The sequence below is a fragment of the Equus przewalskii genome, chromosome 14 (genome assembly GCF_037783145.1).
Source record: "Equus przewalskii isolate Varuska chromosome 14, EquPr2, whole genome shotgun sequence".
NCBI classification, from domain to species: Eukaryota; Metazoa; Chordata; class Mammalia; order Perissodactyla; family Equidae; genus Equus; species Equus przewalskii.
In genome coordinates this window covers 60,395,084-60,407,237 of record NC_091844.1, presented here as the reverse complement: position 1 = coordinate 60,407,237, position 12,154 = coordinate 60,395,084, and the positions used below count along the sequence as shown (strand labels likewise).

The 12,154-nt window shown below is 44.7% G+C and overlaps 1 protein-coding gene across 2 annotated transcripts in view; it reads left to right on the top strand.

The window, feature by feature from the left end:
* Nucleotides 1-12,154, top strand: part of VIT (vitrin) — a 114,185-nt gene that overhangs the window by 48,601 nt on the left and 53,430 nt on the right. For both annotated transcript variants that reach the window (XM_070574082.1, XM_008519387.2), the window contains exons 5-6: nt 2,199-2,332; nt 7,442-7,519. In XM_070574082.1, coding sequence (XP_070430183.1) covers nt 2,199-2,332; nt 7,442-7,519 — 212 coding nt within the window. The remainder of the gene's footprint in view (nt 1-2,198; nt 2,333-7,441; nt 7,520-12,154) is intronic.

The following is a 12,154-nucleotide window of genomic DNA, read 5'->3' as shown; positions in this document are numbered from 1 at the left end:
TGTCCTCCAGTTAAGTCCACCCACAAGATGAGGCTTCACTCTTGTCTGCCACAGGAAAGCCTCATGAGAACACAATAGTTCCACATCTGCATCTTTCCTAAAGTCTGAGTTTTCAGTCCTCCATAACCCTCACAGGGGATGTCCCCAGCCCAGTGCGGCTTGAGAACCCCCTGGGCCCTGTCCATCCCCTTCAAACTGCCCAAAGGAAGCTCAGCACAGGCCGCTCCTGCCCTCACTCTGATGGCAGCTGTAATGCTTCTGACTTTTAAACAAGAGCAAGTACCTGCGCGCGCACACATTTTCTCAACACAATGGAATATAAATCCAAGGGCAGAATAATTTCTCTGGGGGAAAATAAAAAGGTAGAGTTATTTCTATTTCCCTATTAATTATAAGCAAAGGGACCATAGGATAATTTTTTTTTAATAATTAGAAATTTCAGCCTATGCTAGCGGTGTGATAATGAATGTTTAACAACCAGCTCACCGAAAAGGGGTAGGGGTGCTGATTTACCAATTTCTGTGGTAGAAATCCTCCCACCAAGGCTGATTGCAGTCTACCAGTGTGAAATGAACCAGCTTGTACAATCCTGAAAGCTTAACAATTGGCTTTCGCAAGCCAATATGAGCATCTCCCGCACACCACTGACAGGCCTTCCAAGGCAGAAGCATAGAACATTGTTCTTTCTGTAAGAAAATTTCCAACCTGAATGGGAGACAAAATTAACTCAAGAAATTTTTGGGAAAGAGTACAAGACCAAATAAAATCAGTCTCAGATGTGAGACAAGATTCTAAAACGTTGTTAGGAAGGGGCACAGCTAAGTCACGTTGGAATCTCTGTGAAGGAGATGTTGTTGGACTGAGCTGCACCTGGCGGCTGCACAGGCCCAGTCAGGCAGAAGGGGGACCCAGGTTTTCCAGAGCGAAAGGGCAGCATGAACAGAGACGTGTGAGTGGGAATTGTGTGTCCATCAGGGTTGCTGGGACCAGCCTGGCTGCAGGCAGATTGATTCTGAGAGCTCCTGAGGAAAGAGAGGGCTGGGTTGCAAAGAAGTGACGGAATGATGAGGACTTGGTGTCTGGAGATGCCTGTGCTTTTGAATCCCAAGTAGCAACTGCGACCAAGGGGGACAAATCCAGGATTCCGAGTCAGTTAGACCTGGGTTCAAATTCTTGCCTTGCAATTTACTAGTGAGAAAATCCAGAGTGAGTCACTGAGCTTGTCTAAGCCTGTTTCTATGAAACAGGAATAACAGCATTCCCTCCACTCCACAACTCACAGGTTTGCCTGGAGGACCCAGTGAGATACCGTATGTGGGAATGATTTTAAAGCAATCAAGTGCTTCACCTGTCAAGTATTATTATCATTTTCTTTCCTTCTGGGTCATTGGGAAGTTGGGTGTTGAAAATTGTTGACTCACTACGAAGGTGGGAGAGCAGGAAATGGCCACTCTCATTCCTGGAGGGAAGGAAGGGTGTTGATGGGAACAAATCTAAGTACTTTTTTTAGCTCCCCCATGCCATAAATTACAGATACCCAAAGGAGCCATTTTAGGCTCTGGGGCAAGGAAACGACAACGTGAAAGTGACAGCTAAGAACCAGAATGGAGCCCCTGCCTCACGTGGAAGGAAAGAGGTAGATATGTCGGTTGCTGTCACATCAGTATCTAAAACCTTCAAAATCCTAGAAATGAATGAGACAATCTCCAGACTTTGGGGACTCTTTAATGAGTTTAATTTAGCTGCACTCCTTCCTTCTCTGGCCCAACATAAAAGGAACAATTTGCTTTAAAAAATGTCTTACCACCCTTTGAAATAACTGGAGTCATTCAGTGATGTCACAAAACCAAACTGGAAATTGTCAGGAAAGAGGTTTTAATTAAAAGAACTAGTGGGAATGAGGAAACCAAAGAAAAGAAATTTGGTGGCGTGGTGGCAAAGAGAAATTCTTGACAGATGGAACCATCAGGTCCTGTAATAAGAACGAGATGGGCATTCCTCCCAAGAGGTCAGATGCCGGGCTGTGCAATGGAGGCACCATTCTTGAGGACTGGGCTGCAGGTCAAGGTAAACGTTTTCTTAATGTCGCTGCTTTCGTATTTCTAAATAAAGATGGTGGCTGGTTTGATAATCTGTTGATCATGTCAAACAATATTTTTTTGTTCCTTCTTTAAAAATTACTTTTTCTCTCTTCATAGTGGTGTGCTCGATAATTCAGGAGGGAAAATACTTGTTCGGAAAGTTGCTGGACAGTCTGGCTATAAAGGGAGTTATTCCAATGGTGTCCAATCATTATCCCTACCACGATGGAGAGAATCCTTTATCGTCTCAGGTATGCCCACACGCTGGAGAGATGCTGCTCAGCAAGGGCGCTTGGGTTAAGCGACCTCATGGGATGAAATGTGCTCTTCTCAATGTGCTATGAGTTTGAGTTTATGGCCCACGTCATTTCATAGAAATCTGAAGCGTTAGTTCTTCTGATGATTAGAATCGTGAAACAATGAAATATAATTACAGTGCTAAGCCACTACAAAGTCTGGGAATAGGAAAAAGCTCCAATTGCTCATTTTAAACACACTGCAGTTATCTATAAGTTCAATCAAACTTGTAATTAAGTGAATTACATTTAATAACTTGGGTTTTTGAACTACTCCTTTAGTTAGGCCAAATATGCCTCGTATCTGGAAACTCATTCCTTGAGATTTCTGGCAAATGAGTAGATAGGGACATAGGCTCTTAGAGGACTGAGCTATAATTTAATTTGAGATTTCCTTTTATTTAATTAATTGTTTCACTAGTCAGTTCCATTATCTAGCTCCATGGGATTTTATAGATAATCATGTTCAATCTTTTTGCCCCTCTTCCAAAGAGGTAATTAGTAGATGAGCTAATGATTAGTGTGAAGAGGTGACCAAGTATCTCTGGACTGCCATGACCGGCCCTCTGCCTTTTTTCTATTTTTGTGAATTTCCCCAATCTAATCTTTTATTCTGAAAATTTTAAAATTTACATAAAAAATGTAAAAATAGTACAACGAATACCCATATTCCCTTCACCTAGATTCACCAATCGTTAATGCTTTGCTCATCTGCTTTATCCATCTACCTATCGTCTGTCTACATTTTGTTCTGAGCCACGTGAAAATGTGAAAATAGCCATGCTGCAGACATCGTGACAGTTTATCCCTCAATACTTCAGCACACATCTTGTAAGATCAAGAACATTTCCCTAAATAACCACAATACCAATACCACACCTAAAAAATTAGCATTGATACAATAATATTCTCTAATAAATAGCTCTTATTCAATTGCATCCAATTATCCTAAAATCTTTGTTACGGTAATTCCTGCTTTTCTGGAGGCGGGGGAGATCTGCAATCCAATCAAAGATCATCCATCGCATTTCGTTGTCACATCTATTTAGTCTTTAATCTATAACTGTCTATCACTGCACTAGCTTTTTTGGTCATGGATGCCAGTGACATTTTTAAGTCCCAGCCAGTTGTCTAGTACAATATCCCACACTCTGGACCACAAACAGGTCCAACGGTTTTACTCATGATTGGATGCAGGTTAAATATTTTGACAAAGACATTACCTAGGTAGTATCATAGCACATCCATTGTGTCATATCACAATGGCCATGTCAGGAGGCACGTAATGTCAGTATGTCCAATTGTTAGTGATGCTAAATCTTATTACTTGGGTATTTTACAGTATCTCTCCATGATAAACGTACTTTGTCATTAATAAGCAATCTGTAGGGTGATGCTTTGAAACAGCATGAATAGCTTTTTCCCCAATAAATTTTAACCAATGGTTTTAACATCCATTGATGATCCTTGCTATAGCAAGAATTACATTAGTAATTGCACAATTACAGTTGTTCTAATTCTGTCATTCCTTCTACATTTGTTAGTATTCTTATATAAAGAAGAGGGGTTCTCCCCCTCTCCATACATTTTTTCAAGTATCCCTGTGGACTCACGGATTGTTTTTAAAAATACAATATATTATAATCCATTATCATCATTATTTTTTTGGTGCTCAGATTTTCCAGGTTTGGCCAGTGGGAGCCCTCCAATCTTTTGACTTGCCCCCATTAATGTTTGAGCACAGCACGATGTTCTATCTTCACCTTACGCTTACCCTACCCTGGGCTCCCATTTTCTCCAAAGAGGCTCCACAGGATTTTGAACTACACTCTCTAAAACCTTCCTGGCGTCTTAATAAGATTAGGAGCCATGTGTCTCTCCTGAGAAGGAGCCACCTATGGAAGACCAACTGAAGCAAGGAAGAGAGAAATGTCTCAGAGCAGGTCTTCCAATCTGGGTGGTTTTTTAGCACCTTTAGCTGTCCCATGCCCCAAACCCTGCTATCCTACATTGTTCAAAGTTTTAATAGGGCTACAAACAGACCTTTTAGGATTCTTCTCAACTTGAGCAATCCCTGTTTCCTCTTATCTATGGAATTCTGCACACCTATGGTTCAAATTAGACCGGTTTCTACGTCAGAGAGTGGAGGTCATCAACCACAGTACTGACAAATAAAAATGGCAAGCAATAGGATATATTGGAGAATATGAGGAAGCCATTTGGTATAAACCTAATTCGGCCTGACCTTGTCTTTCCAAAAGAGCCTGACCGTGGCTGTTGAGCATGCATTGTATATCTGCTTTAGATATTCCCTCTGGCAAGAACAAAGGCCCTTGAGATAAAGGTGCAACTTCCCTCCCCCTCCCAACGTTGGCATTCCCTTGAGGATTAAGCATCTTTCCTTAGGCTAGGAACTGATTGCTGCGCTCACCTGTGACCACCCAGCTCAAGACAATGCTTGCCTCCTGCTACGCCCTCTGAGATAGCAGATGCACTACCTGTTGTGTCCATCAAGCACTGTACCACAGGGCAATCTTGTGACTATTGTGGGAGGGACATTGCAATCATATGTAAAGCATCCTCGTTGGGGGTATATAACCACTCTGTGTACCTGACTTCTTTGGTGCCCTTTCTTGCTTCGGGAAGAAAGGCCCCGGGCCATGGTCCTCAGATTTCAGCTCAGAATAAACTCACCCAAATTTTCATTTATAGATTGGTTATGGACTATTTTCGTGGACAGTACCATGAGGTTTGCCTCAAACAAAACATTCAGCATAGGGGCCGTATGAAAACGCTAAGGTCTAGAATACAAATTTGTTGAGCCTAGAGAGAAATGTAATCTCCACATAGGTGTTTACCAAGCAAACAGGCTTAGCCAGCAGTCCAAGAATCCCAACAGAGGTTTAAAAGAAAAATTATTTCCATGAGAGTAGAGATGTTTTGGGTTTTATAAATGAAAATCTATCTGCTGAAATTATTCTCTATAAGTGTCAACTTCCATGTCCTTTCATTCCACCTAGTGACATTTTTGGCCAATGGTAATAAACATTTGTGCTTCTGCAATGGCTAGGAGTCTCTTTCAAATGGATGAGCTAGAGCACACTGCAGCATAAGGGGAGCAACTGACTGGTACTAAGAGGTGTTCCCCGTTGCTCAGAGGCTCACAGCTAACAAGTTTAGCCAGATCATGTCAGAATCTTCCTCCAAAGGCTCATGCCTCTGTGACCTTTCTCTAGGTTTTCATTTCTAATTTTCACACGTCACTGTGCTCCTTCAATTAATTGACTTTGGCAGGCTGGGAGCCGAGGGCGGGGGAGGGGATGTGCATTTTTGGTCAGCTCGATCTTTTGACAGTCCAGGGATGGGAAAGGTCAGAGAGGACCCTCCTCATACTGCCCGTTTGTTCTTTGATCCGCGTTTCAGAAAACTCAGCTCATGCTCCTTTTCCTTCTGAATAGAAACAGAAAGAACCGTAGGATTTTAGATGTGAGAAGAATAGGAAATAGAGACGATGTCTCTGCAGCGCTCTGCTGATAAAGGGAGGCCCACAGCCAGGGGGCCCTCCTTGGGTCTGAAATAACCTCAATCATTGTCTGTGGAGCAAGCCCAGGCAAGGGCGAGGACCTCAAATGCCAAGCTCTGTTCCCAGGTGACTTTATTGAGATGAAGTAACGCAAGTAAGCTCAAATATTGTGCCTCATCCTCACTTTGAGTGACATTTATGGATAATACCAAAATAACCTTTTTGTATCTCTCTAGTGATATATCATTCCAAAACATTTTAATTTCTTTTTCCATTAGACCCCTACAACTTTGCAAGTAAGTTGGTCCATATCTTTATCCAAATTTCCTGAATAAAAGAAAAGAGAGTCTCAGAGATTGGGCAGTTAATTAATGGTAAAATAGAAACAGAAACCTAGATTTTCTTACTGCCCATCCCAGGCCTTTCCTGAGACCCTGTCTTCTGTCTGCTTCACGACTCCACAAGCCTTTGTGCTAATAGGACCTTTGGCAAAATCACGCACTAAATTCTGTTCCACCCCCCGGGTCTCCTCCCCAAGCCCCATCCTATAAAAATGTTCCCGCAGGTTGAGAGTTAAAATGCCTTCTTTATCGGACGTAAATATTGGATAACCGGTGAGACCCTTCCCCAGGGTATTTGAATTTGAACAGAGATCCAAGCATTAAGATATTCTTTCTCTGAATCAATATTTATTGAGCATCTACTACAGTCAGACACTGCTCTAGGCACTGGGAATTCAACACTTACCAAGTGAGACAAGTTCCTTGCCCTTAGGAGCTTCCTACATTCCAGTGATGCTTTGACTTTCCTTTTCAAGGAATCTCATCCCGGGGTTTTTCAGGCATTGCTCGCTTCACGGTGGAGAAAGGCTCTGCAGACCACTTTCAGTCATCCCAGGCTTGGTACTCTCTCACCCAGCCCCATCAGCCGACTGTTTATCTTTTTTATGCCTCCGCTGTTTCCCTTATACACGTTAGCATTCCTTCTCCTCACCTGGCATCTCAACTTTCTCTCCCTGGGTGGGCAACAAATGGTTATTTTCAAGACTGATCTATGTTTACCTACTTTAAGGTTTCTCTAGTGCCGCGGAATTCAAATGGCTCCCATGGGGTCCATGAAAGAGAGAGGGAGTCATTCATGCACAGCCAGCCTGGGAACCGAGCTCTCCAGCTTCCGAAAGGAGAGCACGGGCAGTGTTTTTACATCCATGTACTGACCTCATTAAACATGCGAAGCCACATGTATGAAAACCTTAGCTTACGTGTCACATCTTCACAGGCAAAATAAGAGTTACTAATGTTACTCTGAGTCATGCTCCGTGATTCCATTTTATTGCTTCCTTTCTAATATTAATAAGACACAGGCTACACAGAAAAACAGAATTCGACTTGACTTTCTTATTGTAATCAACAATTCAGTGCCAGGGAAACTGATTTTACTGCACTCAAGGGAAACAAATTGGAAGGAGGGAATCAACCTCTCAGAACAGAACCATCTAAAACCTCGAGCTCTAAAAATATTTTTTTTTTCCTCTTTTGCAGAAGCTAAACCCCAAAAGGGTGTAACCTACCCATCGGCTCTTACATATTCATCATCTAAAAGCCCAGCTGCCAAGGCAGGTAAGTGTTCCTGTGTGATTTCATCTAAATCTTCTGAGTCCGTAAACACGCAATATTGTGTTTTAGGAGATAGGGTAGAAATTAACGTCTTAACCAGTCAAGCCCCACTGACTCTGGTAATATTTTAACAGATGCCAGGAACATGGGCACAGAAATCAATGGGATCAGATGGCTGGGGCTGAAGAGTGAGGCCTTCTTTTCTGTTTTTTGTTTTCACAATTCGGAGGTTGTCTCTGTGTGTCATTTTCATTCAGAATGGCTGCTGCCTTGAATGTTATTGTACTGTTACATTAGAAGACGACCTGACATTCTGTCTGGAAATCTTCCCCGGCAGCTGAAAGGGAAAAGGCTGTCTCTACTTAGGTATGAAATGAAGCAGAGAGGATGATGTGGCTTATGTGATAACAGCAAGCAGCTAATCTGAAGAACCCAGGCCAGAGAAATGCTGTCTATGAAGTCGTGCCGACCCAGCTCCATGTGAACCACAAAGCGGGTACAGGTGGACCTCAGGCCAAGAAAATACCTTTTTCTAGTTTCCGTGTTAAAGCGGGAGCTATGCTGTGCGTTATTGTGTCTTTGGGGGTACTTTGATATCCCACACAAAGAGAAGCTGTGAGTTGCTTTATAATGGGATTTTGCATTGCTTCTAGAAACTCCATGGGCCAGCTGATTTCGTTCATGTACTTAAGGTGGACACGGTTTAAGAATAGCAACAGAAGCTAGCATTTATTCAGTATTTGCTGTGTGCCAGGCACTGTTCCAAGAGCTTCACCTGATTATTGCGTTTAATCACCCCAACACCACCATGGGTATGTACTATTCTTAGCCCTAATTTACAGTTTGAGGAAAATGCAGCGCAGAGAAGTTTAGTAACTTGCCTTTTGCCACACAGCATGTAGCAGAACTGAGAATCAAACCCAGACAGTCTGGCTCCAGAAACCCCTCTCTATATCATTAGCCTACATTTTCTTATGCTAATAACAGTGTATATAAAGATTCCTGATTTGAGAAGCTTTGGCGTACAAATAGGAAATGGTTTTCATTTTCCCCCAGTTATTGCTCCAACTCTATCTTTAATAACTTCTTAATTATTCCAATAATCTAGACTTGTTTTTGTTTTAATTGCAAGGATACAGCTTTTCCCCACCCCTTACCCCTAAGACGGCAGCAGATGATGGCAGCTCATGGACCACTTCTGAGATATCACCTGTCCTCTTTTGGTGTGTGCACAGAGAAGAGGAATAGGTGACAGAGGTCTCCTTAAGGGACTGGCCAGTGGACGGAGGGAGGGTGGGTGTCCCTGACCTCTCTGCTGTCTCAGCTAGGGCAGCAGTTCTCAGTGATTTCTGAGGAGGAGATATGTGTGGATATTTGCAGCCAGGGGGCAGTGTTCAGCTTTATCCTGGGCCCCTCTTACTGGGCCAAAGGTCTATGCCCCATCCTTTTCTCTGAGTTCGGTGTCCCATCCCTTGGCCCAGCAGCCCCCGGGGCAGCCCCTTCCCACAGAGCCATGGGAATGACTGGGATTCTCTTCCCTTCTGGGGTCTGAGGAGAACTGGGATGGGGCGAGGTCACCATTCTCTTCCCATCTCACCTCACCTTTGGCCTCCTGAGCCCTGCTGGCCCAAGCCCCTCCAGCAGCACCCCTCCCCCCTTCAGACGTGATCCCTCTGTTCAAGTAAGCCCCCAACTTCAGGTCAAGCACGCGAAGAGACCACATGTCAAGCACCCCCTATTTCTACCCTGAAAGGGAGAGTACTTCTAAACTGCAAGAATACTCTCCAGAACTTTCTCCACAAGCTCCGCTCCTGCAGTGCCCCTGGTGGGCAGGGGGTGCTGTGGCTCAGAAGGGTGGGCAGGGAACAAGAGGCCTGTCTCCCCTCCTGGCAGACCCTGTGGTCTTGGTGAGTGATTCTCTTGAAGCCCCTCCATTTGGGTTGGGGAGGACAAAGCATGGAAGAAGGGAGGCAATATCCTCTTACCCTGAACACTGCTCTCCCCAAAAGGTGGCTACTGACCCCCCTTCTTCTGGTCCTTTCCTTCTGCTGACGGGCCTGGGTGATGGTGCGGGTTCTACTGGAATGGTCCCACCCATGGGAAGTCCAGAGACACCTCTCCTCAATTAGAACAGGGGTAGGAGAGGACTTCTGGTTTCAGCTTTGGGCCTTAGCCAGAATGCAAGCAACGGGAAGAGTCCTGACAACCTCTTATGACTGTACCTGTCAATTATCGAGTGTTTTCTTTGTGCCAGACACCTGTACTACACACTGACCCTGAGGCAGAGTACTGGTGTCTTCCCCATTTTCAGATAAGGAAGCTGACCCTCAGTGAGGTTTAATACCTTGCCCATTACCATTCTAACTGGCCCATACAGCACCCAAACTCTGATTGTATCCCCTCAAAGCAGGTAACGTTGGGCGGAGAGAGGTGGAGGGGAGAGAAACTACAGCCAAATGACGGACAACTTAGATCGTAAAATCCATTTGATTTCTACGTCCTCCACAGCAGAGACCATTTCCAAAACTTATCTATCTCCCCCAAGCACCATGGCCCAGCTGACGGCCCTCCACCCCCAGCAAGCACGTGTTCCATAAGCCTGACTCACTAACGTCCAGGAGGAGCGTGGGAGAGCCAGGAAGCCTTTCTTACACTTTGCTCCTCCTAAATTAAGAATTAGCAAAAGCCATAGTTAAAACATCAGGTGTTGCTATGTCACTTGTCCCCTCTACCAAACCGTCTCAACCTTCGATGACACTCTCAGGTATTACTATCCCTTTATAACATCATCCATAGTTGTCAGAGTCTAAAAAACTAAGTTCATTCATTCATTCAATAACCATGTAGTGAGCATCTTCTATGCACCAGACTCCAATGTAAAAGAGAGACTTTGGGTCTCACCCACCTTCAAGATAGAAGGAGTTATAGTTGAAAGTTTTAAAGGAAGTAAAGTTTAAAGTTATAGTCACCAATTCAAATAAAAAATTCCAATGAGAACCATAAACAGGCGGCCCCCTTTGTTGCTCCTCTTCCTTAAATGATAAAATTCCTTTAGAAAATGGGGGACGCAGACAAGATGGAGATATAGGGCCAGCAGCTGTTCGGGTCTCAGCACGCCCCTACAAAATCCCTCTTCATCTCTCCAAGAATGTGAGTTAACAGGTAAATCAGGTTAGGATGACGCCCCCCACCCCGCCACCAAGCATAACAACCTTCTTCCATGGGAAATTAGCTCACTCAAGAAACAGAAAGCATCTTGACTTGCCAAGTGCAGCTCCTGCAAGGACAGACATTCCTGAGATTTAAATGCGTGTCCCCCACCCGCCCCCCGGCAGCTCGCAACCAGGGGCAGGCAGCTGCCATTTAGCTAGAGCCTCAAGCTGCTCTGAACTAAATAAAAACCGGTGAACGTTGATTTGTAGAAGTTCACCGAAAGCTGGGAGGGCACATCGCTGGCGCTGCAGCAGGAGAAGGGACAGTAAATCTTTATTCGAGGCTGCTGAGCAAGAGTGTCAGGAAACCCCCCTCCTGGCTCCCCTTGGCCGTCTGCACAGCCCCTCGCCCCACAAGAAAATCAAGCCCAAGTTTATTGTAATCGATTTGACTTCCCAGGCCCCTCCTGCCCTCACTGCCTATACCCACCAAGGCCCCCTTCCCTGTCTCCTGAGAATAAGACTACCCCTGCCAGAACCCTAGAGAGACCTCCTGCCACCCTCTGACAGGAACACATTCAGGGATCTTAAAGCTACTCATGACTTGCCTTCCACTTGGTTCCTCTTTTGTGGAAAAAATTATGGAATTTGGAAGCAAACAAATGTGGGTCCAACTCCTGGCTCTGCTATCAATTGTCTGTGTGACCTTAGACACCGTTCTTGACCTCTTGAAAAATCTGTTGCTTATCTTAAAAATGAGAATACTTGCATCGACTTCCAGGATTGTGATTAATATCAAAAGTGAATGCTGATGTAAAAGAGGCCTCATGGTGGCCTGTGCATAGCAGATGCTCATTAGATGCCCTGCCCTTGTGGATACCCCTGAGGCATGTCATGAGTTAGCCCAGGAAAAGCCAAATCCCCCATCACTCTGACCTCCAGGATTGCTGCTAAACTGGCTTCAGTTTCTCCCAGTCACCTCACGTGTGACACCAACTGAGGAGAGGAGGGGGCATAGCCTGATGAAAAATGTCAGCTCCTGTCATTTATCGAATGCCCACCGTGTGCCAAGCACTGTGTGGGCCCCTTACAGACATGATCTCTGATTATGAAAACAGCCCTGTCACGTAGGTCTGAACACCCCCATTTTACAGGAAAGGGAGCCAAACTCAGCAAGCTTTAGTGGCCAGGCTGGTAAGGACTGGAGCCAGGAGTCCAGCCTATCACTGGCTGTGGTTCTCAAATCAGATTTCCAAAGTCCACTCCGGACCCAGTGAACCAGAGTCTCTGTGAATAGGGCCCTGGAATCTGCATTTTAAGCCCTCCACTGTGGTCTTACTGATAGACCAGGCGTGGGGAGCTCTGAGGACCTCCTGCTGCTGTTGAGAAGCTGGCTGTCTGGAGCTGTTCTTGACCTTGTCCAAGGACTAAGACGTTAAGAGGTTAAAGGAAGTTTTGAAATGTTTTCCCATGAAAATCTTTGAAA